The 24,381-nt window shown below is 57.3% G+C and overlaps 2 protein-coding genes and 1 long non-coding RNA gene across 6 annotated transcripts in view; 1 reads left to right on the forward strand and 2 right to left on the reverse strand.

Annotated features, from left to right (window-relative positions):
* Positions 1–600: 600 nt before the first annotated feature.
* Positions 601–6,059, reverse strand: TMEM115 (transmembrane protein 115). The gene is made up of 2 exons (XM_069475756.1): positions 4,751–6,059; positions 601–1,400 (listed from the first exon to the last, which is right to left on the reverse strand). The coding sequence occupies exons 1-2, from the start codon at positions 5,599–5,601 to the stop codon at positions 1,196–1,198; spliced, it is 1,056 nt and encodes a 351-aa protein (XP_069331857.1). The 5' UTR covers positions 5,602–6,059; the 3' UTR covers positions 601–1,195.
* Positions 6,060–8,230: 2,171 nt separating this feature from the next.
* The window catches only part of CACNA2D2 (calcium voltage-gated channel auxiliary subunit alpha2delta 2), a 136,771-nt gene continuing 120,620 nt past the window's right edge, over positions 8,231–24,381 (reverse strand). The window contains exons 12-39 of one of the 4 annotated variants that reach the window (XM_069475751.1): positions 24,141–24,248; positions 23,963–24,041; positions 23,364–23,413; positions 23,090–23,179; positions 22,826–22,897; positions 22,577–22,651; positions 21,296–21,370; positions 21,146–21,217; positions 20,988–21,059; positions 20,819–20,880; positions 19,847–19,923; positions 18,617–18,637; positions 15,852–15,912; positions 13,697–13,794; positions 13,380–13,470; positions 13,210–13,272; positions 12,955–13,058; positions 12,570–12,668; positions 12,391–12,479; positions 12,163–12,210; positions 11,848–11,919; positions 11,594–11,746; positions 11,392–11,444; positions 11,217–11,272; positions 10,959–11,085; positions 10,697–10,806; positions 10,515–10,597; positions 8,231–10,433 (exon numbers count right to left, since the gene is read on the reverse strand). In XM_069475751.1, coding sequence (XP_069331852.1) covers positions 10,293–10,433; positions 10,515–10,597; positions 10,697–10,806; positions 10,959–11,085; positions 11,217–11,272; positions 11,392–11,444; positions 11,594–11,746; positions 11,848–11,919; positions 12,163–12,210; positions 12,391–12,479; positions 12,570–12,668; positions 12,955–13,058; positions 13,210–13,272; positions 13,380–13,470; positions 13,697–13,794; positions 15,852–15,912; positions 18,617–18,637; positions 19,847–19,923; positions 20,819–20,880; positions 20,988–21,059; positions 21,146–21,217; positions 21,296–21,370; positions 22,577–22,651; positions 22,826–22,897; positions 23,090–23,179; positions 23,364–23,413; positions 23,963–24,041; positions 24,141–24,248 — 2,301 coding nt within the window. In that variant the 3' untranslated portion in view covers positions 8,231–10,292. Of the gene's footprint in view, positions 10,434–10,514; positions 10,605–10,696; positions 10,807–10,958; positions 11,086–11,216; positions 11,273–11,391; positions 11,445–11,593; positions 11,747–11,847; positions 11,920–12,162; positions 12,214–12,390; positions 12,480–12,569; positions 12,669–12,954; positions 13,059–13,209; positions 13,273–13,379; positions 13,471–13,696; positions 13,795–15,851; positions 15,913–18,616; positions 18,638–19,846; positions 19,924–20,818; positions 20,881–20,987; positions 21,060–21,145; positions 21,218–21,295; positions 21,371–22,576; positions 22,652–22,825; positions 22,898–23,089; positions 23,180–23,363; positions 23,414–23,962; positions 24,042–24,140; positions 24,249–24,381 lie in introns of all 4 variants that reach the window. The other 3 variants (XM_069475753.1, XM_069475752.1, XM_069475754.1) reach the window with 3 other exon arrangements.
* On the forward strand, positions 10,966–13,754 carry LOC138388195 (uncharacterized). Its single transcript, XR_011234097.1, has 4 exons — positions 10,966–11,523; positions 11,878–11,912; positions 12,998–13,086; positions 13,364–13,754. It is a non-coding gene; the product is annotated as an uncharacterized lncRNA (long non-coding RNA).

Below are 24,381 nucleotides of genomic sequence, written 5' to 3' on the forward strand. Positions count from 1 at the left end.
GGGGACCCCCTGTCCCTGGCTACTCACTGAGGAGCTAAAGTTCTCCTACCACAAGTCTCCAGGACCTGGCTGCTGAGCCTCCCATGCCAGCCAGGGTGCCCTAGCAGGCCCTGCAGCTGTAGTGGTGAATGGTACAGCTGTGTGTCCTTCCCATCTCCCAGCTGCCCACTATGCTGGAGTCTTTAGACTGTGGTGGTTCCATAGACACAATGACAGGACGGGAGCTGGGCATGGGTGGTCTCCATTGGTGTCAGGCACCAAGCACTCTGTCTTGAAGGTGAGCCATGGATAAAAACAACTCCTTACAATAGAGAGGCCCTCAACCACCAGATCCTCTGGGGAGGGGCAGAGGGCCTCCCTGACGGGGGATTCGAGAATGAGGGGGAAAAAAGGGGTAATGGTCTGAGGTGCCAGCTCTGGGAAGGTGCTTGGCAGTAGGCATGTGGTGGTAGGAGGAAGGGGAGCTGGGGCAATGGACTTCTTATCCAGCTGGAGTTACCTTGGGGACTAAGCCTTTGAACCCGGAGGAAAGTCCCCTTCTAACTTTGCAGTTGAACATGATGAAGGAGCTGCACAAGGTGGCCTGACAGAGCCCAGGAGTCATACCTCAAAGAACTGCTTTATTGATACTGCGAGGCTGGGCTTGGCTGCCCGCTCAAGTGGTCCTGTAGAAAATATCTGGGAACTGTGGCTGTTCTGGCCCAGAAGCAGTCACGCCACAGCAGAGGGAAACAAGAAATCCCAACATGAACATAGTCTTTCTGGGGGTGGGCAGGGATGTGCAGGCCTGCATTGGCTCTTGCACTGGCTGGGCCCCCAGAACGTTTTTGGCAAATCTTTGCCTTGGCTCAGGGCTCTCAGCAACCAGTTTCAGATGTAAGGGCTGGCCCAGGAGCTGTGGCACCGGTGTCCTTGCAACCATTTGCTTGGGGCTTTCTGCTGAGGTACAGTCTACCTCAGATGGGGGCCTGGACTGGCTCATGCCTCAGGGGCCCCATGCCTGGCATAGTGGTTGTCTGAAGTTGGAACCAGGTAGCAAGAGTCCTGGGTAGTGTTGGCGAGAAACAGCAGAAGGCCACAGAAACCCCCAGCAGGCCTTCTTCCCTCTCCTCAGAGCGGCCAGTGCCCTGGAATAGCTGAGAGGGTGTCAAGGGAGGTTTGGGAGAGGAGATGGTACACTCAAGGTGGTCTGGAGTTACAGCTTCAGGGGAGCTGCCTCGAAGGTGATTAGACTGGATTCTGGTGCAGTCCCCTTCCCTGGGGCCATGGGAGCTTTGTCTGAGGGCAGGGGGCTGTCCGCCTTGGCCCCAGCCTCCTCTTCATCATCATCCATGCTGGGCCAGACGGACTGGTCCTCCACTCTCTTCAGACGCTCATTGAGAGCCTTCAAGGCCAGTTGCCTGGGGCCAGAAGAGAGAGGACAGGTCACTCTGGGTTTGGGCTTGGCTCATGCCTTGCACCCTTCCACAACAGGCTGACTCCTCCCCCTACCACTTAGACTCCTCCTCCAGAATCCCATGTTTCCCCCCCCTCCCCATGTAGGGCCTGGGGCTCCCCAGGAATTGGATTAGGGCTCACTCTGCCATCAGAATGAGAACCCAAAGGCTACAGAGTCTTCCCTCCATTGCTGAGGCACCTCCAGGCTGAGGAGGTCAGCTGGGTGTCTCCCAGACTGCCCACCAGGCCAGTCACCAGGAATGGTTCTGAGGGTGGTGCCTAAGGGTGGGTGGAGCTGGTGCCCTAGGGCAGATGGGTAGCATGACAAGTCCCTGGAGATGTGAGTTTCTATCTGGCACTGGCATCACATCCAAGGAGAGGGTTATTCTTCCCGTCTCCTGCTTAGGGGACTGTCTTGAGCCTCCTGGCAAGGGTCTATGGGGAAGGCTGGAACTCAGCATCTCCCTTGGCTCTCAGCCCAGGAAGCAGGGCATACTTGGATCAGTCCACCCCTCCTAACCGATTCTAATATCCTCCTTCCCAGAAGAATCCCCAAAGCTGCCAAGACTTGTGTTATATGTAGAAGGGACTAGCAGAGTCCTTGCAGGAAGAGAAAGAGAAGAAATAGCCCACATGGGTATGGCACAGGCCAGAGTCTACTGATCCCATAGGGCAGACTCTTGGAGGCCCCACTTTGGGGGAAGATGGGACAGCCTGCTAGAAGATGGTATACACATGTCCTTGGGACCCTGGCCCACAAGATGGGAGTGCCCATACTGCCAGGAAGGACTTCCAACAGTGGCCCCTGTGACTCCTGATGCCTCAGCTTCTCTGTGCCACCAATGTGGGCATAGCCTGTGTAGCCTGCCAGGTTCCAGCAGAGAAACAAATCTCCACCATGCCAAGAACATGACAGGAGAGGCACCAAGGACAGGTATAGAAAGCTCCAGCACACTTCCACTAAGCCTGCCAATCTGGCACAAGACAAGCTGGTACGGACAGGACAGTCCTTCCCTGCTGCTGCCCAGGCTCCTGAAGATGCCCTTGCCAGTTCTAAAGCCTGCCAAGGCAAAGAGATAAGCATCATGCTAGTCACTTCCTCACAAGGGTCAAAGAGACAGATAGGAAACCCTGCCTCCCTCTATTAGTAGTCCTTTGGGTTTGGGAGTAGCATGCAGTCAGATGTCAAACTGATTGGAGAAGTAACCCCCAACTCCATGTAAGCCAACAATGGTAAGGCTCTGTTAAGAACTCACCTCTTGACCTGCCTCCCCATCCATTTTCTTGGGCCTGGGCAAAGGTTTTCTGAATGTCCAGCCAACCCTAACAATCCAAGACCTTTCACTGGAGGAGGTGTCACCACTGGCCTGGCCCCACCTGAATGGGTCTGAGGGCAGGTCAGTTCCTACCAGGCCTAGCCCCCTTGGCCCCATCTCTTCTATGGAATCAGGTTAAGAGACACATATGTCTTTAGGACTTATTACCCATAAAGACCCAAGCTGTAAGGCCAAGAATTATACCCTGCAGCATGCTGTATGTATTTTTTGACACCTAGCATGTTGGAGCATGGCAATCTGTGGCCCTTCCCCAGCTGGAAACTCCTTCAAGAAAGGGATGTGTCCCACACTCAATTCCACAGCCCCAGTGGAGAGGAAAGAGAGGGGTAACTCTTCAGTTGAAGGCATAAAGCTTTCCGCCAAGAACCCATTTCACAGAAGAGCAAAAGCAGGAGCCTTGACAAACGCAAAGGAACAAAGCCTGCCCTAGATTTCACTACTTAAGTAATTGCCTCAAAAAACTCAAGGATAATGTTGGAAACAGTTGTGGGTCTTGTAGCTGGGACCACTCGGATAACTCCACAGATCTGGCAGAGAGAGTAAGGGCTGAATTAAAAAAGATCTGTCCTGCCCTGGCCAAAGTATATCCAGTGAATAATTCAGTCGGGACTCCTGATGCTGCAGATGGCTTGGTTTACAGATAACGAAAAGGTCAGTCTCCACTCTCTGGTGTGGTCAGCAGGCTCCCTCGGTGGGTCATGTAGGCTGTCCTCTGGGTTTGGTGACACATACTTGCTAGGGGGTGGGTAAATCTCGTAATACCCCAAGCTTCCCTCTCAAAAAGTAAATAAGTGGCAGAGAAGCACAGTATCTGAATTAAGTCCCAGGAAGAGGACATAGTTCAGAATTTGAAAATTAGAGTGGGGCCGGGCGCGGTGGCTCACGCCTGTAATCCTAGCACTCTGGGAGGCCGAGGCGGGTGGATTGCTCAAGGTCAGGAGTTCGAGACCAGCCTGAGCGAGACCCCGTCTCTACTAAAAATAGAACGACATTATATGGACAACTAAAAATCTATATAGAAAAAAATTAGCCGGGCATAGTGGCGCATGCCTGTAGTCCCAGCTACTCGGGAGGCTGAGGCAGTAGGATCGCTTAAGCCGAGGAGTCTGAGGTTGCTGTGAGCTAAGCTGACACCACGGCACTCACTCTAGCCTGGGCAACAAAGTGAGACTCTGGGCCGGGCGCGGTGGCTCACGCCTGTAATCCTAGCACTCTGGGAGGCCGAGGTGGGCGGATCGTTTGAGCTCAGGAGTTCGAGACCAGCCTGAGCAAGAGCGAGACCCCATCTCTACTAAAAATAGAAAGAAATTATATGGACAGCTAAAAATATATATAGAAAAAATTAGCCGGGCATAGTGGTGCATGCCTGTAGTCCCAGCTACTCGGGAGGCTGAGGCAGGAGGATCGCTTGAGCCCAGGAGTTTGAGGTTGCTGTGAGCTAGGCTGACGCCACGGCACTCACTCTAGCCCGGGCAACAGAGTGAGACTCTGTCTCAAAAAAAAAAAAAAAAAAAAAAAAAAAGTGAGACTCTGTCTCAACAAAAAAAAAAAAAAAAAAAGAAAATTAGAGTGGCCCAGACCACCTGTTAAGGATCCCAGGCCTCCTTCCCTGTCCTTCCCTCATAGGGGAAAAAGGACGAGCAAGTTTTCCAGCTTCCACAAGGGTGAGTGTCTAGGATTCTGAGATTTTGAGGCAAGGCCAGAGTTATGTGTACCTCCATCAACCCCTCACACAGCACCAAAGAAACTGCATTTCTCAACTCATTAAGTGGCCTGAGGGGTGAGAAAAGTACCTCCTGGAGCCAACACACCTAAATGCTGAATTCCTCAAGGCCAAAGACTTAATTTTATCTCTTTCTGAATCTGCCCCAATACCTGACTCTAGCTCTCCAGCTTATGTACAGCAAACACCTCAACAGATGGCACGTGACTTGACCAATATTAGCTTGACAAGATTTTGGAAGATTTCACAGTACCTTCTCCGCTCTGCGTCTTGAGGGTCTGTGCCTGGGAGGCTGATGGTGATGGAGGATGGGGCACCCACATCGTAGCGCTTCACTGTCTTCTGGCATATCTTTACCTTTACCAGGAGGCTGTGCACTAAGTTCGCCAACAGCCCCACCACAGGTTGGAGGATCTCAGGGAAGAAAGTGGCGAAAGCAAAGTGGTCAGCCATGTCCCCTCGGCCCCGGCTATGGCGCTGGTAGAAGCGAAGATACACCCAACTGGAGAGCAGCCCAAAGCCATAGGAAGCCAGCGCTGGGCTCTGGAGCAGTGTGGCAAGCCGCAGCAATAGCAGCAGCGCCAGTAGCAGCATGGGCACTACACTGACACGCACCTGGGGCACTCGCAGGACCACACAGTCCCCCATGGTTTGCTTGAGTGCCACCAGGACACCACCTAGGAAGCCCAAGGCGCCATGAATGCGGATAGTGAATAGGTAGACCAAGTTGAAGGAAGCCATGTAGGTGAGGAGGTAGGCAAAAGCCCCCAGCAGCCCCACAGACACATTCACCACTGAGAAGAAGATGAGCAGCTCCAAGGCTCCCCATAGGGGCTCCAGCAAACGCCCGGCCACCACCACTGTAGTCAGGCTGATGGCTACATCCCATACGTGCTGTTCCATCAGCCCATGGGTGGCCAGGGTCCAGATCCAGAAGTTGGGCGGAAACAGATAGCCTGGGGTGACCGCCAGGCAGCCCGTGTCCACGGCGAAGGAGAGCAGGTAGAGGAATAATACCGCCGCGCACAGCGCCTTCACCACCACACTAGCGCTGGCCAGGATAGCACCCAAGTGCTGGCGGGCGCCTGGTAGGGCGCGTTGCATCTTCCCAGCGGGCGTTGGCCTGAGGAAAGGGTCTGGTGGACTAAGGGCCTCCCCGGGGCCTCGTCCCAGTCCGGCCCCGATGGGAGGCCCGGGCACGGCCTAGTCACTGGTCTATGGCCCTGCTGAAAGCTCTGCTTCCGACTGGGTCGGACTCTGGTTCCGAGGGGCCGAGCCGGGCCTTGTGGGCGGGCCGGAGCCTAAGCCCCTTGCCGGAGACCTGAGGGAAGACCCTTGGCGGCTTTGGTATGCCTGCCTGCCCTCCCTGTAGGCCCCGCACCGGGCCGGCCGGGCTGGCGTTGATCTCAGGGCTGGGCCTCCTCCATCCACTCCGGGGCCCTTCGGTCCGCAAGGGGCTGGTGCCTCGTCTATGCCCGAGTCAAGCCTGCTTAGCTCCCGCTTGGCCTCGCTCTCGGTTTCCACTGTACCTCCTCCCTTCTCAGGGGCCGACAAACAGGTGTGCTGCGCCTGCGCGCCCCCGGCAGTGGGATGCCCTCTGAGCGCCCGTCTTCCGGCTCCTCTGCATGCTGGGATACGGAGTCCTTGGCCGCAGCTGAAAGACGAGCCAAACGGGATTCTGGGTAGAACTACAAGTCCCAGAAGGCCATGCGTCATTACCGTTCCCGTTGGAGGTTTGTGGAGGGTATGCTGGGAGTTGTAGTTCTCAGGAGCCGTTCCCGGAGGTTCTCGCGATGTGAAGGAGGCTGCATTAACGTCGCTAACCTCAGAAAGCAGCGGGGATGGGCGTTCGAGAGGCAGCAAGACTCCAGGGCACATATTTGCTGAATTCCCTAGAAAGAGTGGTTCTGTTTATGCATGTACATCTGAGCGTGTTCGTCCTTGTGGGCAGGTGTATTGGTGAGGATGTTAGATGGTCCTGGTGTTTGTACCAGTGGACGAAAAGTCCCGGCACCTCCCTGGTCTGGTGAATGTGGCCTTTGGGGCTAGAATCCTTCCTCTGTCTTGGCGGCTGTGTGGCATTGGCCAAGTTCCCGAACCTTTTTGAAACTCAATTTCATGGACTATAAAAATGGAAATGATGACAGGATCTTCTTACCGCAATAATCAAAGGGGACAGAGGCCAGGCGCTATGGCTCACGTCTGTAATCCCAGAGCTTTGGGAGGCTGAGGAGGGAGGACCGCTTGAGGCCAGCCTAGGTAACATAGTGAGACACTCCCCTCTCTACAAAAGTGAGGTGAACTTGCAACCTGAACTCAGGGCTCCCCCAAAGGGGTGAGGCTGGGCTGTCATTGGTGACTCTCCTCCCCACCAGAGACTTATGATCTCTGCCTAAGGAAGAGAGGTCTCCCCACCAGCCCCATCCAGGCTAGTCCTGACCCCATTTCATGCCACAGTGGCTTATGACAGGTTGCAAACTGATTTTTTTTTGTGTGTGTGTGTATTGAGTTACCTTTAAAAATATGCATATAATTAAAATAATTATATGACAAAGAACTTTAGTGCAGAATCCCTTCCTTTCAGCCACTAATCTCAGTACAACTGCCAGATGTGTGAATAGTCCACGGGTTATCTTTGTTTGGGGTCTGGGTTCCCACTAGATGCCACACCTGGGTAAGGCTGCCAGATTTAGCAAATCAACATACAGGGCAGTCAGTCAAATTTGAATTTCAGATAAGCAATGAATACTTTTTTAGTATAAGCATGTCCCAAATTTTTCAGCATAGGTATGCTCCATGAAATATTTGAAACACACTTCCATACAGAAAACTTTGTTGTTTATCTGAAATTCAAAATTGACTGGGCATTCTGTATTTTTTTCTGGCAACTCTACCCAAGGACTTCAGGGGCTATTGCAGGGCATTGGGATCGGTCTTGTGGGTTGTGGTTTAGGCGTTGCTTTGCAACCAACCTATGTAGAGGAGTGAAAAAAGCCCTGTGTCTTGGCTGAGGCCAGGAATGCGCTCCTTCATGTATTTAGCATTCAAGGGCCCCCTCCCAGTGAAACTTCATCTCCAAAATCCTTGCTGATATTTTACCCTTCTCACCTGGGGGGACAGGATTGCTCCTCTTTTAGTTCACTCATCTGCAGTATGGGGATAAACCAGTACCCACCCCAAAGATTGTGGTGAGGGCTCAGCTGGGTGAGTGAGAAGTGAGCAGAGTCCCCTGCAGGGGGGAACCTCTGTGCTAGTGGTTATAATTCTCTCCCCATGAAAATAACATGAAGGTCACACTGACTAGGGTTGGCTACTAAGATGCTCGGGATTAAAATGAAAAAGGGTGTAGGCCAGAGAGGATTTACAGAAACTGATTCGGCCTAGATCTCCAGCAGTGAGCAGTGGTGGCCTTGGGCTTCTTCTGGGCCAAGCAGGAGCTGGGACCCCTGACCTTGTGTGGACAGAGGGACTGGGCCCTCCATTGGGAGAGCACCGGGGTCTGGAGGTGGGCCAGATGCTCACTCCTCGCTCCAGGCAGAGGACCTGTCAGCCCCAGGTGGGGGTGGTCTGACCCAATGGCCAGAACCCCCTCCCCAAGCAGGCAACTCATCCCCATATCTCTGTCTTCTTTCTTTCCTCCAGAGTCCTGGCCTTGAAGCTTTGGGAGCCTTTTTTTTTTTTTTTTTTTAAAGAAGCTTTTTCCCAGAGGCTTTAGTGAAAATATGAGACAAAGTATGTCAAGGGCCTGGCACTTGGTAGGCACTGGAAGCATCATGCCCTATGGCTACCAGGGACCTGGGTTGCCAAGGCCTTCACCCGCAAGAGACAGTAAGTGGGACTCTTGAGGTCCTGGCCACCTGTCTTTATAGCTACCCAGTCCTCACCCCCAGGCTGATACAGTGGATGAGAACCATCTGAAGTGAAAATATGAACATTATTTAATAACTGATCTTCTGTAATAAATCATTTGAAAATATTTTACAAGGAATCACACACACAATATTTTACAAAGTTTCTTGACTTTTTTGTCGCTGTTGTTTTTCCGACTTCTGTACAAAATAGAACAACAAAAAAAAGGGCAGAGAAAAGGAAATGGCCCCCCAGTCCCCCAGCCCGAGGTAAGGGGGCAGCCAGGTCAGGTGGGTGATGAGAAGAATAAGACCCAGCTGGGGGATGGACAACTACCTGATGGGGATTGTTTTGTCTGTTTTTCTGTTTTTTAAACTTAAAATATATTTATTTTTCTGTATATGTTTCTTTTTTTATTTTTATATTCTCCATTGAGCACCTGACTACACTACAGTTACACACATGCCCCCACAGGACACAATGGCATCCAGGCTGGGCGCACATCATGGACACCCACCCTGGCACCAGTGGCGGGTATGGACCATACACACACACTGAGAAAGCGACAAGCAACATGACATTAATTAACGGAGCCATTAATTAATGCATCACCCTCCCCCCTTCTCCCAATCCATCTGAGCCCCATGGCTACATCCCCTTGCCCTCAGTTCCCCCACTGGCCCCCAAACTGGGATGCCTTTGGGGTAAATGACCAGAATGAATGGTGTGAAAAGCTGTGCCCAGGCCCCACCTGTGTGTGTGCAGTGTGTGTGTATGTGTGTGTACAAGTGTGTGTTCAGCAGGGGAGGGGCAGTTTGGCCTCCTGGGGGCAGGGAGTGTGTGTGGATGTGTGGGAGGAGAGAGGGAGTGGGCACAGGCCTGAGTGTGTAAGGGCCAGATTGGGGGTGGAATGGCATCACCCCTGCTAAGACAAAGGGCAATGTTTCATGGGGTTCCTCTGCTGAGGGGTGCAGGCAGTGGCATGTGGTCCCACTGGGATGTGGTCCCACGAGGGCCAACACTAATGAGAAATGGTTATGATGAGCACCTGGAGAGGTGAGGGGCACTTGGGGGACACTGATGGCTAGGGGTGGGACAGAGAGTTCTTTACCCCCTGCCCCAGCATTTGGCACTGTTTGACATTCAGCTTTAGAGATGGGAGGACCAGCTGGACTGCAGCTCAGATCAGAGGGGCTGGTAAGCAGGAGATGGAGTGTGCAGGTGCCAACCCTCCCACCAACCCCTCGCTCTGTATAAGGCTTTGTGTGCCCCCACCCCTACTCCACTCTATGGTGTGTACGTGTCTGTGTGTGTATGTGCCCTCTGTCTAATGTGGGTCCAGTTTCTGACCTCAGGGTTCCAGGCATGTATGGGATTGTGTCTAAATCTGTATCACTGTGACTGTCCTTACACCTGCCCTGGGCTTGGGGGGGACAGGGCTGTAGGCCTGAGAAGGGCAGAAGCCCATTGTGGGCTGCCCCAGGACCTCTGTCCTGCTAGGATTTAAGCTGGGATGCACAGGCCTCAAACTGCCCATCTCACCTTCCTCCATTGTTCTCATAGAAACCAAGTTTGGGCGGGACAGAAGAGCCAGGTTAGAGGGTCCAGCTGAGGCAGGGTCCCCCACACATAGGGAGCCTCCAGGCAGGGCAGGCAGCAGAGGCCTGGTTTGGCACCCGTACATGTGGCCTCCCTGTCTTATACTACCAGGGTGAACCCAGCGGGAATGAATGGTCTGGGGACACTTGAGCAGTTCAGTGGTGAAACGTGGCTTGAGTGCCAAAGACCTGTGGCGTCCTCCTTAGGTCTCCTCCACCCCAAGGTGCAGACTCAGGGCCTGGGAGCTCAGGTCCTTCAGTGAGGGAGGGGCGAGGCTCTAAGGCAGGGAGCGCGGGCGGCAGGGCGGGAGAGAGGCGAGGAGGCCGGGCGGAGGCGGGGCGGGGCGCTCAGAGGCGGCGAGAAGCGTGGGCGTGGACTTGGGGCTGCGGCCGGGGCGGTAGGCCTAGGAGGAGCAGCAGCTGCAGAGAGACCAGGACACCGAGCGACGGCGGGAAGGAGGCTCCGCGACCACAGTCTGAGGTATCTTCCTGCGGGGAGAGACAGGGAGCTGGTCGGCGTCGCGGGCGCAAGGCCGAGGGATGTTCAGGTCCGCCGCCCCCGCTCCTCACCGTCGCGTTGTAGTCGAAGCAGATGTGCGGGCCTCTCCGGTATCGCGGTCTCTGCACCAGCTCGCACTGCTCCGGGCCGTCCGCTGGGCATGGGTGGGGAGTCAAGGAGGCGGCGGCGGCAGCACGGAGGGGGCGCGCGGGGCAGGAGGGGGCGGGCGGCGGGGAGGGCGGGGGCAGGATACAGTGTGTCTCCTTCTGCAGCAGCCGGCCAGCCTCACACTGGCTGCACAGCGGCTTCTCCGCCACCACGAAGAGAAGGTTGGTGTTGGTCAGTCTCTGCGCATGGAACAGCCTGGAGGCAGCACAGACAAGCGGGGCGTTGGGCCTCGCCCCGCCCCGCCCCTCCTGCGGCCCCGCCCCTCCTGCGGCCCCGCCCACCTGGATGCCCCGCCCCCCGTCCTCCCGAGGCGTCTGGCCCCACCCAGACCAGTTCCCCGCAAGCACCTGGAGCAGTTTCCGCAGTCGATGATGGCGTTGTAGGAGGCGTTCACCGAGCCGAAATAGTACTGGGTCTGTTTCATGACGCAGCTGCTCTCGCGCGTCTCGGAGCTCCCCTCGGCCTCCGCGGGGTCTGAGAGGGCCCGGAGTGCCTCAGCCCCGCCCACAGGCCTCACTCAGCCGCAAGCCCCGCCCTCCCCCTGGAGTCGTCTCTGCTCCGATTGGGGACCGGGATTTAAGGCGGGCCTCCAAAGTCCTACCTACCCGCTTGGAACCAGCTGTGATAGATGAGGCCGTAGAGAAGCTGCTGGAACAAGGACCTGTAGGGCACGGGGCACCGAGTGGAGGTGGTCGGCAGAGGCCAGTGCCCTGTCTCACTGCTCTTTTGAACTCTCCCGTCCCGGGAGCACCTTCTCTACCCAGCCCCCTCAGGACTCACCAGGCGGCAGCAGAGGTCCACCAGGCCAGATTAAGGAAGTCCGCAATGGTGGGCTGCAGTGGAGAGAGGGGCATGGGCTGCCACTGCTGCCCCTTCGCCCTAGGTCACCCCCAGCTCTATCAAATGTCAGAGGTGGGAGGGTCATCTGTGGGCAGGTCTCCCAGTCCCTCCATCTCCAGGCCAGGCATCTCTGGGGACTCACCACAAAGACTCCCCGGGGTGCAGCACCCAGGTTGCCAGGGGGCTGAGGGGCACAGGCTGCCTGATAGTCGTAGGACTCCTTGCGGGTGTAGAAGGAGTTATTGTAGAGTGCCAGCATCAGGTTGGCATCCACCTCACTGAAGAACCTGCCCACCTGGGGATGTCGGGAGGGAGCCCATGGTCACAGGACTGGCAGTGCCACACCCCCAGAAGACTCAAATCCACCCCCCCTTCCACTCTCTTCCTAACCCTCACCTGGTCCCACTGATGGTTCTGGTTTGACAGCACCAGGAATCCCCCATCATCAATGAGGACACAGAGTAGGTCCTGAGAGGTAGGGAAGGGGGAGGAAAATGGAGAGGGGTTCAGCCCTAAACCTGCCTCCCAGGCCCTGGCAGTCCAGTGGTTCAGTTGGGGGGCACCACTCCCGCCAGTCCCCGTAAGGCTGTGAAGTCAGGATGACGATGTTGAGACCCACAGGCCAAGGGACGGGCTAGGAGTTGCAGTTGGGACTAAGAAATCTGGGAATGGGGTAAGGTAGGGTCCAGAGCAGGCTCAGGGCACACGCACCTCATTGTTAACCTCACAGTCCATCTCACAGTGGCTGCTGGGGCCGCACTGCTGGGCAGAGAATGAGGACCATAAGCCGCCCACCAGTTTTCCTCCCTCCCATCACCCTTCATACTCCTGGGTCCCCAGGCCATCTGCAGCTTCCCTGGCTTCCCCATAGGTGCTGGAGCCACTCTGAGTGGGAGGCTTGGTAGGGGTCCCTGGGGACTCCAGAAAGTACCCAAATACCTTCTGAGGCTGGTCCTGGTGGGTACGGTTGCTGGCTAGCACCTTGAACTTCTCAGCCCAAGCTTCTAGGTCCAGCTTGACGCCCACCACTTTGGGGGAGAGCAAGGGGCCATCAGTGCTACCTGCCTGGCAGCACCCTGCCTACTGCCTCTTTCCCCACTTCCATCCCGGGCATTCACCTGCTGGTCTCAGTGTGCGCCCGCCAAGGCTGAGCTCCACAGCTGTGCTGACGAGGATGCCCACTGTGTCGTTCTCCAGCTCCAGTGGCCTTAACAGGGCTGGAGGTGGGATGTGGCAGTTAGGAGTGGGGGCTAGCAGCCACACACTGACCCCTCCATGCTGGGCTCTACAAACCCAGGAGCCTAACCCAGGGCGGACTCCAGCCTAAGCACCCAGCACCCAGCATAGTGTCTGGCACAGCCTGTCCATCTCTTCACATCTGCCCGGGTCTCAGCGAGACTCATGTTGGAGAGGGGCCTCACAGAGCAGAGCACAGCCCTGGCTGAGCACACAGGGAAGCTGAGGCTTCCCACCTGCTGCTGGGCACCCTGGATGGACACTCACTATCCTGGTGTGGGGGCTTGAAGACATAACCGTAGTTATCCAGGCTGCGGCGGTAGAAGCTGGCATTGAAGGGCTCAGGGTTCTCTGTCCAGTCCTCAGCGGCCCTGGAGCACCCAAGAGAGACAGAGGTTGGTGGGTAAGGGGTAGTTGTGGGAGATGGTGGTCTCAGCAGGTGCAAGGAGGCCTCTGGGCAGTGGGACAGAGGCAGGGTTCCAGGCAGGGGCAGGGGGTTGGGTACTGGAGTAGGTCACTTACTTGTTGGGGAAGACTCGGGTGATGCCGCCGTCTGTGGCAGCAAACACGGCCAGCAGGCTGTACCTGGAGGCAGCAGGGAAGTGGGGTCACAGGCCTGCCTTTTGGTGGGCAGGGCCAGGGCCTCTGGGGCCATCCAAACCTCCTGCCCCCATAGGTTGGGTGGTGCCTACGTGTTGAGATCCTGGTCCCGCCACACACGCTCCACCAGCTGCTGTGTGATGCCTGTGTCCAAGATCAGGTTGTGCAGAAGGAAGTTGTTGCCTGGAACAGGAAGGCAGGGGTGGAGGGGGCATCTTCTTGCAGCTCTCTGCCCACCCTCGCCCCCACCCCTAAGCTCCACCAGGAACCTTGCCCGTGACCTGGCCCAGGCCCAGCCCTTGGCGTGGGCCTGCATATTTCCCACATCTGCCCGGTCTCTGGGTTCCTTGGGGCTGCCCCCATGTTGCCTAGGCACTGCCCAGATCCAGCCGCCCTGCCAGGCACTCACACTGCTTGGAGTCTGGAGTCACTTTCTCCATGAGCTCAATGAAGTTTTTCAGGAACTCAGTGTTGTTGTCGGAGGCATTCAGGTCCTTGCAATACTCTCTGGGGGTGGGGAGGGGCAAGAAGAGTGGGCTTGGGGGGCTGGACAGGGTGGTGGGGTCAAGGCTTCCCAAGAGGCCTGCCTGGCCATTCGCTGAGAAGCCCAGGCCTCAGGGAGAGGCATGTGTGTTCTTACAGGCTGCCTGGGTCTGAGCTGGGGCAGAGCTGACAGGAGAATGAGGGTCTGCGTCCTCCGCTCTGGCAGGTTTTCTCTCCTGGGCAGCCCTGCAGAGCCTCCCATCTCTCCTGTGTGGCTGGACCCTGATGGTGCACCTGGGAGGCCCCAGGAAACATCTGGTGGCCGGCTCATCCACCTGTATGCCCTACAGCATTCCCGTGGGCATGAGGTGGGGCCAGAGTACCAGCGCTGGCTTCTGTCAGCCTGAGTCTGAGACCTCATCCTGCTGCTTTCTGGCTGTGTACTTTTGGGCAACTCACTCTAGCTCGCTAAGACTCACTTTTTTCATCATACCACAGAGGCTGTGGGAAGGCAGTGGGAATGTGGGAACTCTGGAATGCTTTATCCTCAGAGGTGGCCAGGCCAAATCCCTCACCGCCTCAAGACCCTCACTGGGTCCAGGTTCTGGGTTCAGAGAACATGGGTACTGTGGGGCATGAGGGGGCCTCCTTGGGCTCTGCTCCCCACCCAGGGAGTCTTGATGAGCAGTCCCCTACCCTGATAGATGGAGCCATCTCCCTTGCCCAATCCCTCATTCACACACCTCTGCCACCAGCGACCCCCTCATTGTCCCATATGGCAGTAACTGTGGGAATTTAAAAAATGTGCCACTTCCCCAGGCCATGCTAGGGCCCATAGCTTGGTGAGGGCACCTAGGACTGGGTCTTAGCCCCCATTTACTCGCTGGCCCCCAGGGACTTTGTGCAGTGTACAGCCTGTGCCTCTGTGCCTGGAGGCCAGATCCGACACACCCAGGGTGACACTCATAATGCTGGGCTTGAGATACACCAAGTCACTTGGAGCCTGTTCCGTACACACAATATACACATTCACATCTGTGGGGTACTTCATTCACTCACCCTACACACATTTATTGAGCTTTTCCAAGCCAAAGATACAGAAATGACAAAAATGAACAGGGTCACATGGGCTATGCAGGCCTTTTCATACCTTCCCACAGAGCACTCTCTAGTGCACAGCGCCCTCCCCACATTTATACTCGGACTCTTACATACATACACAATGACTCACAAGTACAGACATCCACAGAGAGAGTCACAGAGAAATTGTGGGTGCATGCACAGATGTGCACACACACGGAGGTAGGAGTGTCCAGAGCCCCGTGTGGTGCCTGAGAGTGCCCATAGGTCTCTGTCAGCTGCACCCACCCACCTGCCCTCATCCAGAGCCTGGGTCACAGAAAGGGCCTTAGCACCCAGGGCCCCGCCTCCTCAGATGTGGGCCAAAGGTAGAGGGTGTGTGCACGAGGATGTGTGTGTGCACGCGGCTGAGCGTGCACTCCAGGCATGGTCCAGACCTGGGCCTACTCTGGGCCCTACCCCTCACTTGCCAGGGCAGCTTCTCAAAGCTCCTGCACCCCCCTTCTCCCCACCCCTCCCAATTGAGCTACCACACCTAGATTCAGCACTGCTGACAGGGGCTCTGGCTGGCTCAGCCCCCAGACCCACACAAACACTGACTGACACAGGACAACGATGGGGTACGAGGTGAGGGGATAGGAAGGATGCCACAAACCAGAGCAGCAGCTGCCCAGCAAGGGGCATGCTGGGGACAGCCAGCCCAGGGTGGAAAGGGCTCCTTCCTGGTTGCCTGGGAGGGTGGGGAAGGTCAGCAGACAGTCCAGAGCCCTCCTGCCCCAGGCCTGGTGGGAGCTGGGGCTGTGGGGACACTGGCCACTGCTGCCTGGTGCGGCTACATGGCCTGGGTATGCACACAGCTGCGCATACCTGGCTATGTATGGGAGCTGGGGGTGACACTGCACAGGACACAGACACACAGAGTTCCAGGCAGCAGTGCAGGAGGCAGGGCTGGGGCAGTCAGGGTGGGGGGGGACACCTCAGCAAGGCCACACGCAAGCTACCTGGGAGCAATGAAAACATGTCCTTCAGACTCAAAGCTGCTGGGGAGCAGGAACTCAAAATCTGCAACAGAAACGGGGGGTTATCCGGCGGGGGCTGGGGAGGCTGGAGGCCAGGGGGCTCAGAGCTGTGGGGCTGGAGGGACAGGGGAGAGGGTGGCTTGAGGGAGGGGGAGACACCAGCAAAGAGGGAACCCGCCACTTCCACGTTCAGGTTCGAGCCAGAGAGAAGGGATGGGCGGGGAGGGGTGGAGGGCCTGTGTGACTACAGCATCGCAGGAGGAGGGCAGTTATAGCCAATATGTTGCCCGGGCCTGGTCCTCTGTCGGCAGTGAGTCCCTTGGCGTGGCTGTATATGCTTCCATACGGCTGTATAGCACATATACACGGACACACACACACACATATATATACACACACTGCTATATATATGCATGGTCTGGGGGAGGCGCCAGTCTCACTCTTATCACATCCATAATGGAAAAAACCGCATGCTGAGCTTCCTTTGCCTCCAAAGAGACTTTGAGGAAGGGAATTGGCTTGGCTGTGGATTTTATCTCTCTTTGCCGCAGCCATTTGTGTTTTGGTAGGTCTTGCTTTTGTTCTGTGTCAGGCATCAACATGGCCAAACCAAAGGGGTTTCTCACGGGCACAGACAGTCCAACCAGAGACAGGTGTGGGCAGCTGGGGGTGGACTGCAGTGCATTGTGGGGGTCTGGTGGTCCCCCTGGGACAGGAAGCTGGGTGAAAGGAGACCCTCGAAGTGCCCAGGACTGTTCTCACAGTGTGGGAGTAGAGTCTGGAGACATGGGCTGGTACCTGCACACCTGCTTCCCTGGCAGGTGGGGAAGAAGGATTGGCTCTCCACTCTTCCTAAGACCTGTCTGGACTCACAGCAGCCAGGAAGAATGCTGGGGGTTCCAGAGGGGGTGGGGATGCTGTTGAGGGGTCCATCAGTTGGGTCTGTGCCCTGAGCTTATGAGCTGTGCCCGTGTGTGTGTGAGCATGGATGCATGAGTGTGCATGTGTATGTGACAGCCTGTGTGTGTATGTGTGGCTGCCTTCGTGTGGGTTTGTGAGTGAACCTAAGGGTGTGGCCCCAGGGGCTCCTCTGTGGCCTCTGCCTGCCCAGCTAGACTGGGCATCTTGCAGGTCTGCATCTGGAAGGTGTCTCCCTGCTCCTGACTACTCTCACTCTGGGCAGTTCATCTTCCTATCCTGTCTTCATCCAGGGTCTGATCTCTCTTCTGCCCCTTGGGCTTTACTTGTATAGAAGAGGGATTTTCTCTGTTCCCAAGTACTCCCACAATGCACTGCAAGATTCCAGACAGGGGACTTGGGGTCCTTAGAGGGGCTGGGCAGTCACTGGTTGGACTGTTCCTTTCTGATAGGACTGTGAGGCAGGGTTTGGACACAAGCCAATGGGGAAGGGGTAGAGGGGAGGGGGAGGAGGAAAAAGAAAAAGGAGGGGAAGGAGCAGGGAGGGAGACTATGCTATGTTTGTCACTGTTACCAGGGCCCTGCATTTCTGCGGTCACTGGGGCAATGTGGGTGGGGGGATGGGAAGAAAAAGACAACTCAAGCCAGTGGGAGTAGGGCACGTCCCCCACCGCCACCCGGGCAGGTGGAGACAGCTGTATCCATTTTGCTGGACAGGGCCCCTAGGGCTTCTTGGGGGTCCCTGCTTCCAGGTCACAGGGACATCCCCTCGTGGCTCTCTACACCCCATCTGCCCAGGTGTTCCCTGAGAGAGGTGGCTGTCTGGCTATGCAGAGACCTTCGTGTGCTGTCCTCTCTCACTCCCTGGTTCTCTGCCAGGGCTTGGGGGTCCACTGCCCCCCTTTCTGGAAGTCTCTCTGGCTTAGGCAGCTCAGAATGCCAGAACCTTTTTCTTCATACCCAGCCTGATTTCCTCCAAGTTCCATTGCTGGCCCTTGGGGTCTAGACAGATCCTATTCCATCCCTGGCCAGGCCCACAGACCCCAGTCTGCCTTTATTTCCCCAGGGGAACACCTTTTCCACACCTGCCTGCCCACTCACCTCAGGGCAGGGCTGGGCCAATGGGCCTTAGCAAAGCCTTGAGGAGCAGCAGGGGGGTGGGTGGTGGTGGTGGTAGTGGCAGGACAGAGGTACTTCAGCACCTCAGCCAGTGCCCAGGATGGTCCTGTGAGCCTTGTTCTTCCGGTGGCCTGGCTGCCTGTCCTATGCTGCCCCTTTGCCCCTTGGCCTCAGGGTCAGGGCGTGAGGCTTCCAAGCTTCTCTGTCTTCCTTTTTGGAGGGCTGCCAGCTTCTGCAGCCACTGCCAGAGAGCAGAGGAAGCCCTGCAGGCTGGGCCTTTCCCATAGGTGCATACAAGCCCCTCCAAGGGCTGATCTACCCTTTGCATCTCAGGCTCCCTGCCCTGGTGGGTGGGAGGTGGTGGAGAGGCGTCCAGCCCTGTCCCCACTGTTGAGTTGTCTTGGAGGGACAGAGAAGGTTACGGGGAGGCAGGGGCCTTCCCAGAGGGAGTGAGGATTACTAGGAAAGGGCCTGAGCCTCAGATCACACCGGAGAACACCCTGCAGGCAGGGCCAGGGGCAAGGGCCACTGGCTCTAATAGAAATTTAGGGATCATAGGAAAAGCAAGAACTAGAGGCCCCAGGGGATGCTGGGAGGGGAGCCCTGGTGAGCAGGGTTTTGGCTGGTCCTGGGCAGGGAGGGGGGCAAGCAGGGGCATGAGGGCGGGTGGGGTGGGGAGAGGAGGGTGCACTGGTTCTGAATATACTTGCCCTTCAGTTTGCTGATTGGCACTGGGACAGTCCACCAAGAGAGAAAGCGAGGAAAACAAAAACAACACAAACACAAAAACAAACGAAAAGGGGGAGGGGAAGGGGAGGGGCACAAACAATATTTTATTCAATGGCTGTTTGAATGAAAATATTGTGTCTCATCATCATACCGAAAGGAAACTTCTTGCAAAAAACGACATGAGAGAGAAAGAGAGAGCAAGAAAACTCAAAGGAGATGAGCCCCAGTCGGCCAGGCAGGTGGGGGGCGCCCGGTGGGGCCGGAGCCCCAGCCTCCCTCCCAGCGACCTTGAGTGCTGTGGGCAGGCGGGGCCGCAGGCTCTGGAGACCCAGGCCTCTCTCCAGAGGCCCAGGGTGAGCAGGGCATGCAGGGGTGAGCCACAGGCAGAGGACTGGGAAAGGGAGGGAAGGAAGGGAGGGAAAGAGAAGGAGAGAGAGAGAGGAAAGGGGATGCAGGGTGAAGGAAAGAAAAATGAGGGGAGGGATGGAGGGATGAGGGGCCAGGGAGCAGACCAGAGAGAGTGAGGGGGAGAGAGAGGGTGTGAGACAGGGAGGGGAGAAACTAAAGGGAGAGAGGGAAGGGAAGGGTGCTGGGGGAGGGGAGAGAGGGAGGGGAGGAGGGACAGTGGGAGAGAGAAGTGGAGGGAGTGAGCAGAAAGGAGAAGTAAGGGAGGGAGGGAGCTGAGGAGGTGCAGGGGAGAGGAAAGAGCAGGAGGGAGAGAGCGGTGAAGAGGAGGGAGGGCAGAGAGGTGGGAGGAGGAAAGTGAGCGACTGAGTGGGACCTGGGTAAAGGGAACAGAGGAGGGAGTGGGGGGAGAGGGACCCTGGTGGGTGGCGCCACAGGGGACAGAGCTGAGCAGGAGACTGGTGAAGGAGATGAGGGGAAGGGTGTCTTCCAAGAATGTAGCCCCCAGAGGTGTGCGGGGCAGGCAGGCTAAGGAGGGAAAACACGAAGTAGGAGAAACCAAAAACAGAAACCTCAACAGAAACCATGAGAGAATGGTCTGGAACCAAATCTGAGAAAAGGCGAGCATGCAGATTTCCACAGACTTTTGAAGGCCGGTGCCCCAGCCTGCGGGCACCTGAGGGGTGGGCAGACTGGGCGGGAGGGGCGCCTTGCCGGCAAGCACAGCTGGCTATGCTGCCTGGGGCCGGCCAGGGTGCGGGGCGGAGGCAGGGGTGCAGGGCGCAGGCAGGGGCCGGGCCACTTACACTTGACCTGCAGGATCTGGTCGCTGAGGTTGGCTTGGAGGTAGAAGGTGCTATAGGGCGGGAGCACCAGCCCTAGGCTGGGGAGCAGAAGTGGGGAGCACGGTCACTGCTGGGGAGAGGGAGGCCACACTGGCAGCTCCTCCCCATGGCCTTGGAGTTGGGCAGAGAGGCCCAAGCTGTGGCATCCCCTCCTCCCACCACCAGAGACCCCTCTCCCTGCTTAGCTGTGGGAGATGCATGGCCTAGGGGGCAGCCCTCCACTCCCCCAAACTCTCCTGGAGGTCACCGAACAGTCAGCCCCAAAGCAAATCCCCACCCCACCTCCCACCCCCAGCAGCTTCCCACAACACCCCACCCGCCGGGTCAGCCTGGGTCAGCCTCCTCCGTCTGGTCAGTGGCAAACTCACAAGGGGCAGAACACTGTCAGTGAGCTATCTGCAGGGGTGGGTGCTGCCGGGAGGGGTCCAGAGTCCCCAGATACTCAGGCCATGTGAGAGCCAGCTAAAAGCAGGGCTGGCACTCATATGGTGAGGGGCAGCCGTAGGCTGGTCCTGGGGTGTGAGGATGCCCCTGGCATTTCAGAATGGACAAGCTGTGTCGGGCTTGCAGAGGACAACCTGTACCGACCCAGGTTGGCCCACAAGGGGACCCAGCCCCGGCATGAATGTGCTGAAGTGTCCTGGGCACAGACACCCAGGGCTGGGTGAGGTGGGAGTGACGTGAGAGGGGGTGGATGTGAGGCACCACCCTGTCTCTGTCCTGTGCTCTCAGGACCTGCTGCTTGTTTCTGAAGGGCCAAGGGAGGCCCTTGGGGACTGAGCATCCCCGGGAAAGTGGTGAGGAGCCCTGGCACTGGTGCCCCACTGGGATGGTGGCTACAGCAGACTGGAGTGGGAGAGGGAGGGGACAACTGGGCTCAGACTGTGGGGCTGCCCCCAACCCCGTCTGCCCACCAGCCCTGGCCCCACTCACCTGTAGTTGGTGCTCCTGATAGGCACCCAGGTGTAGTTCCGCATCACCTCGTCTATGTACCTCTGGGAGAGGAGGCTGGGTCAGGTACGTGGACTGGCAGGCAGGCGTGGGGGGCGGGGTAAGAGGGTGCCCACCCTGACTCCCTAGCCCCCCTCTCCTGTCTTCTCACCTCATCCAAGGACTTGACCAATGTTCTGATCTGCTTGTGGCCCTTGTTGCCATCGATCATGCTCCGACGGATCTGGAAGGGCCAGGGATGTGAGGGGCAGGGCCCCCACTCTCTGCTCTCTGTGCCTGCCCCCATCCCTTCCCCCTCCTTCTCCTTACCTCTTCCTTGTTCTCATCCTCCAGCTCCGCATCCAGGAAGTCTAAAGTCACAGGTTCCCGGAAGTTGGTGGTCTGTGGGAGGCAGGGCAGAAGTCAGAAGTCCCCATCTTGGAGGGTTTACCCACCCTCCAGGCTGCCCGCCTGGCTCACCTGGGGCTTGAGATTGGGGTGCAGCAACACGTAGCCGTTCAGGTCAATGGCAAACACATAGCCGTTGGCTCCAAGCTGGGGGTAGAATGGGAGCTCAGGGTCTGGAGGACTGGGCAGGGATTCCTGGCTCTGGAGCTCTCCCCCATTCTGCCTTCCACCATGCCGAGGGGTGCTGTTTGCCTGCCTGGGCCAAGGGCCCCCACATGCCACATGGTCCTAGGCCCATCTCGCAAGCCAGGACAGCAGGCTGGGTGCCCCTCGTGCACCAGCCCTTGCCACGGCTGACCGGCTCTGTGGCTGGCATCTGTGGTTCCAGCCTCTCTCCCTGCTCTTGTGGGGCTGTCAGCCAGCCCGACCTCTCTGCCTCTACTGGCCCCACAGGGCTGCTGCTCTTGTACTGCTGTGTCCCACTACTGCCTCTGATTTGTGCCTCTCCTTATTCCCAGTCAGTATAGCACAGAGGGAGGCGCAGAGCCTTGGGAATCCCGAAGGCCTGGGCTGCCCTTGTAGGCGGAACGGGAGGTAGGAGTAGGAGTAGGGGCCGGGACCCAGCCCTCACCTCTCAGGCAGTTTTCTCACCATATGTGGAGGCCAGTGCCACAGCCCCTGCCCTCTCAGGCCCAAGGAGAGCTTCAGGGCACTCAGGCTCAATGATGCTGTCACAAGTACCCCACTCTCCTCACAGGTGAGACCCCAACTCCCTGAGCCAGCCACACTGTGACCTTGCCCCTCGCCTGGTAGATGATTCTGTTTTTCACCTCCAGGCCTTTACCCAGAGAGTCCCCTCTGCCTCCAGTGTTCGCCTTCCCCTCCTTTCTGCCCAGGGCATTCCTGCCTATGCACACAGGCCAAGTCTGGCCTGCCGCCTACCACCGTAAGGCCATGAGCTAAGAATGGTTTTTATGTTTTTAAATGGTTGGAAAACATCAAAGGCAGAATTATATTTCATGACATGTGGAAATTATCTGAAATTCAAATATCAGTATCCACAAATAAAATTGTATTGGAACATAGCCATGCCCATTTGTTTATGTTTTGTCTGTGGCTGTTTTCACAATACAGCAGCAGAATTGAGTATGAGATGGGTATTTAGGCTGGCAAAGCCTAAAATATTCAGTCTGGCTCTTTACAGAAAGTTTGCCAGCCCAAGATCACCTTCATCTAGGCCCAAGGTCACCTCCTGGGGAAGTCTTCCCTGATTCCCTGAACTCAGAGGTCTCCACGGAGGCGCTGTGGCCGTGTGGGAGGCAGAGCAGGGTGGATGGGCAGGTGGACACTCACTGTGTAGTTGGGAGTCAGCCTCTTGATGTCATTCAGAGCCACATCGATGCCCATCACGCCCAGGATCAGCTGGTTCTGGGAGCAGAGGCATGGGGGTCTGTAATGGGCTCAATGCCATGGGGACTCCCTGCCCAGCTGCCATACCCAAGGCCTCAAGCCGCCTTGTCCAGTTTGCAGGCGTGCCCCTCCCTCCTCCATCCCCAGACCTGCTGAGGTCATGCCCAACCCTGCCCCAGCAGGGGACCTCACCTTCTTTTCCCCAGGGCCATCCTGCGTCAGGTTGAAAACAGGGAGGGTCCCTGTCACCACCAACCCCAGCCCCTAAAGGAGAGGAGAATGATGGGGTCTTCTGTGGTTGGCCCTGCCATCACCCCAAGTGTTCAGAGCAGGGGCCACCTCTCTTTGACTTCTGCTTGGTTTACCCCACAAGGAGGTCCTCAGGGGTCTTGACCCTGTGGGCACATCCCTGGGGAGGGTTGCTGGCCCCACCCCTTCCTTGCCCAGAGGCCTTACCAGTGCGTCCTCGTACACATTGGTCCACTGCACCTGCTTGGCCTCCTTGCCCGCCAGCACCATGGGCCTGCCCAACACGTCTAGATATTCCTGGGGAGGAGGCGCGGCAGGGGTCCTGAGCGTCTCCCTTTGCGTTCTCCCCATCCTGCCTCCTGTGCGTTGGGATTGTGTCCCCAGGAGCCACCAGGGGGCGCTCTTGGCCTACAGCAGCCCACCGCACACAGCATCCCCGCAGGAAGGTGAGGGGCTGGGAGGAGGCACCCCCCAGTCTCACCTGCGTGTTGATGCGGATGGCTCCAATAGAAGGGATCTCAAAATAGTAACCTGTGAAGGCAGGGAAGGCAGCAATGGGCCTGGCTGGCACTGCGGGACCCACAGCCCTGACTTGCCCCTCAGGCTCGCTCTCTCTTTGGTGTCACTCCCCCCAAACTCATATCCCTTTAGCGCTCCTGCCATTGCGCTGTCAGTGGGACCAACACCAGGGAAAGGGAGTGAATGTAGGGTATATGGAAGCAGAGCAGGGGGTGGGAGCCAGAGGCCTGCAGTCCCTCATGGCAGCGACATTCAGAGTCCACCCAGCAGCAGCCAGGCCCAGGTGTGGGGAGAGACAGACTGATCAGCAAACAGACGCAGGAGCAGACAAGAGATGGATGGACAGTGGACAGTGGACATACAGATGGGCAGAAAGATGCTCAGTCAGATGGACACGTTAGACAGCCCACCACACAGAAAGAGCGATGGACAGCCACCTGTATGAAAAGATGCACTGTCTGTCCGTCTGTCCACAGCGGGTGAACAAACGGCTGGATAACAAATCCAGTGGACAGCAGGACAAGGCAGGCAGCCCCCTGGCAGTGGTGTCGGGCGAGGTACCTTTGTTGGCGCAGGCCATCCACTGCAGGGGTGTGACGTCGTAGTTATGCTGCCCCACGGAGAAAGTGAACACGCGCACCTGGGGGGGGGCTTGAGTTCACTGCTGTGGCCACCAGGGGACAGCCCTCCCCTGTACTGGGTGCAGGCCAGGGCAGCCCCTGCCTGGGCTGAGCCTCACCGTCCGGTTGGGCCAATTGTACTTCTCAAAGACGTCCTGTACGCGGTCCTCACCGCCATCCGTGAACATCATGATCATCTTATTGCAGTTGGCCCGAGTGATGTTGGACTGGGCGGGTGAGCGTGGAGTCAGCCGGCTCTCAGCCCCTCCCTGGTCCAGGGGATGGGCCTCCCTCCCCCTGGTGGGCCTGACCCTCTGGCCTTCCTCCCCCACAGCAGATGGTGCTATCTGTCCAAGCTGC

Source organism: Eulemur rufifrons, chromosome 7, assembly GCF_041146395.1.
Source record: "Eulemur rufifrons isolate Redbay chromosome 7, OSU_ERuf_1, whole genome shotgun sequence".
Classification (NCBI taxonomy): domain Eukaryota; kingdom Metazoa; phylum Chordata; class Mammalia; order Primates; family Lemuridae; genus Eulemur; species Eulemur rufifrons.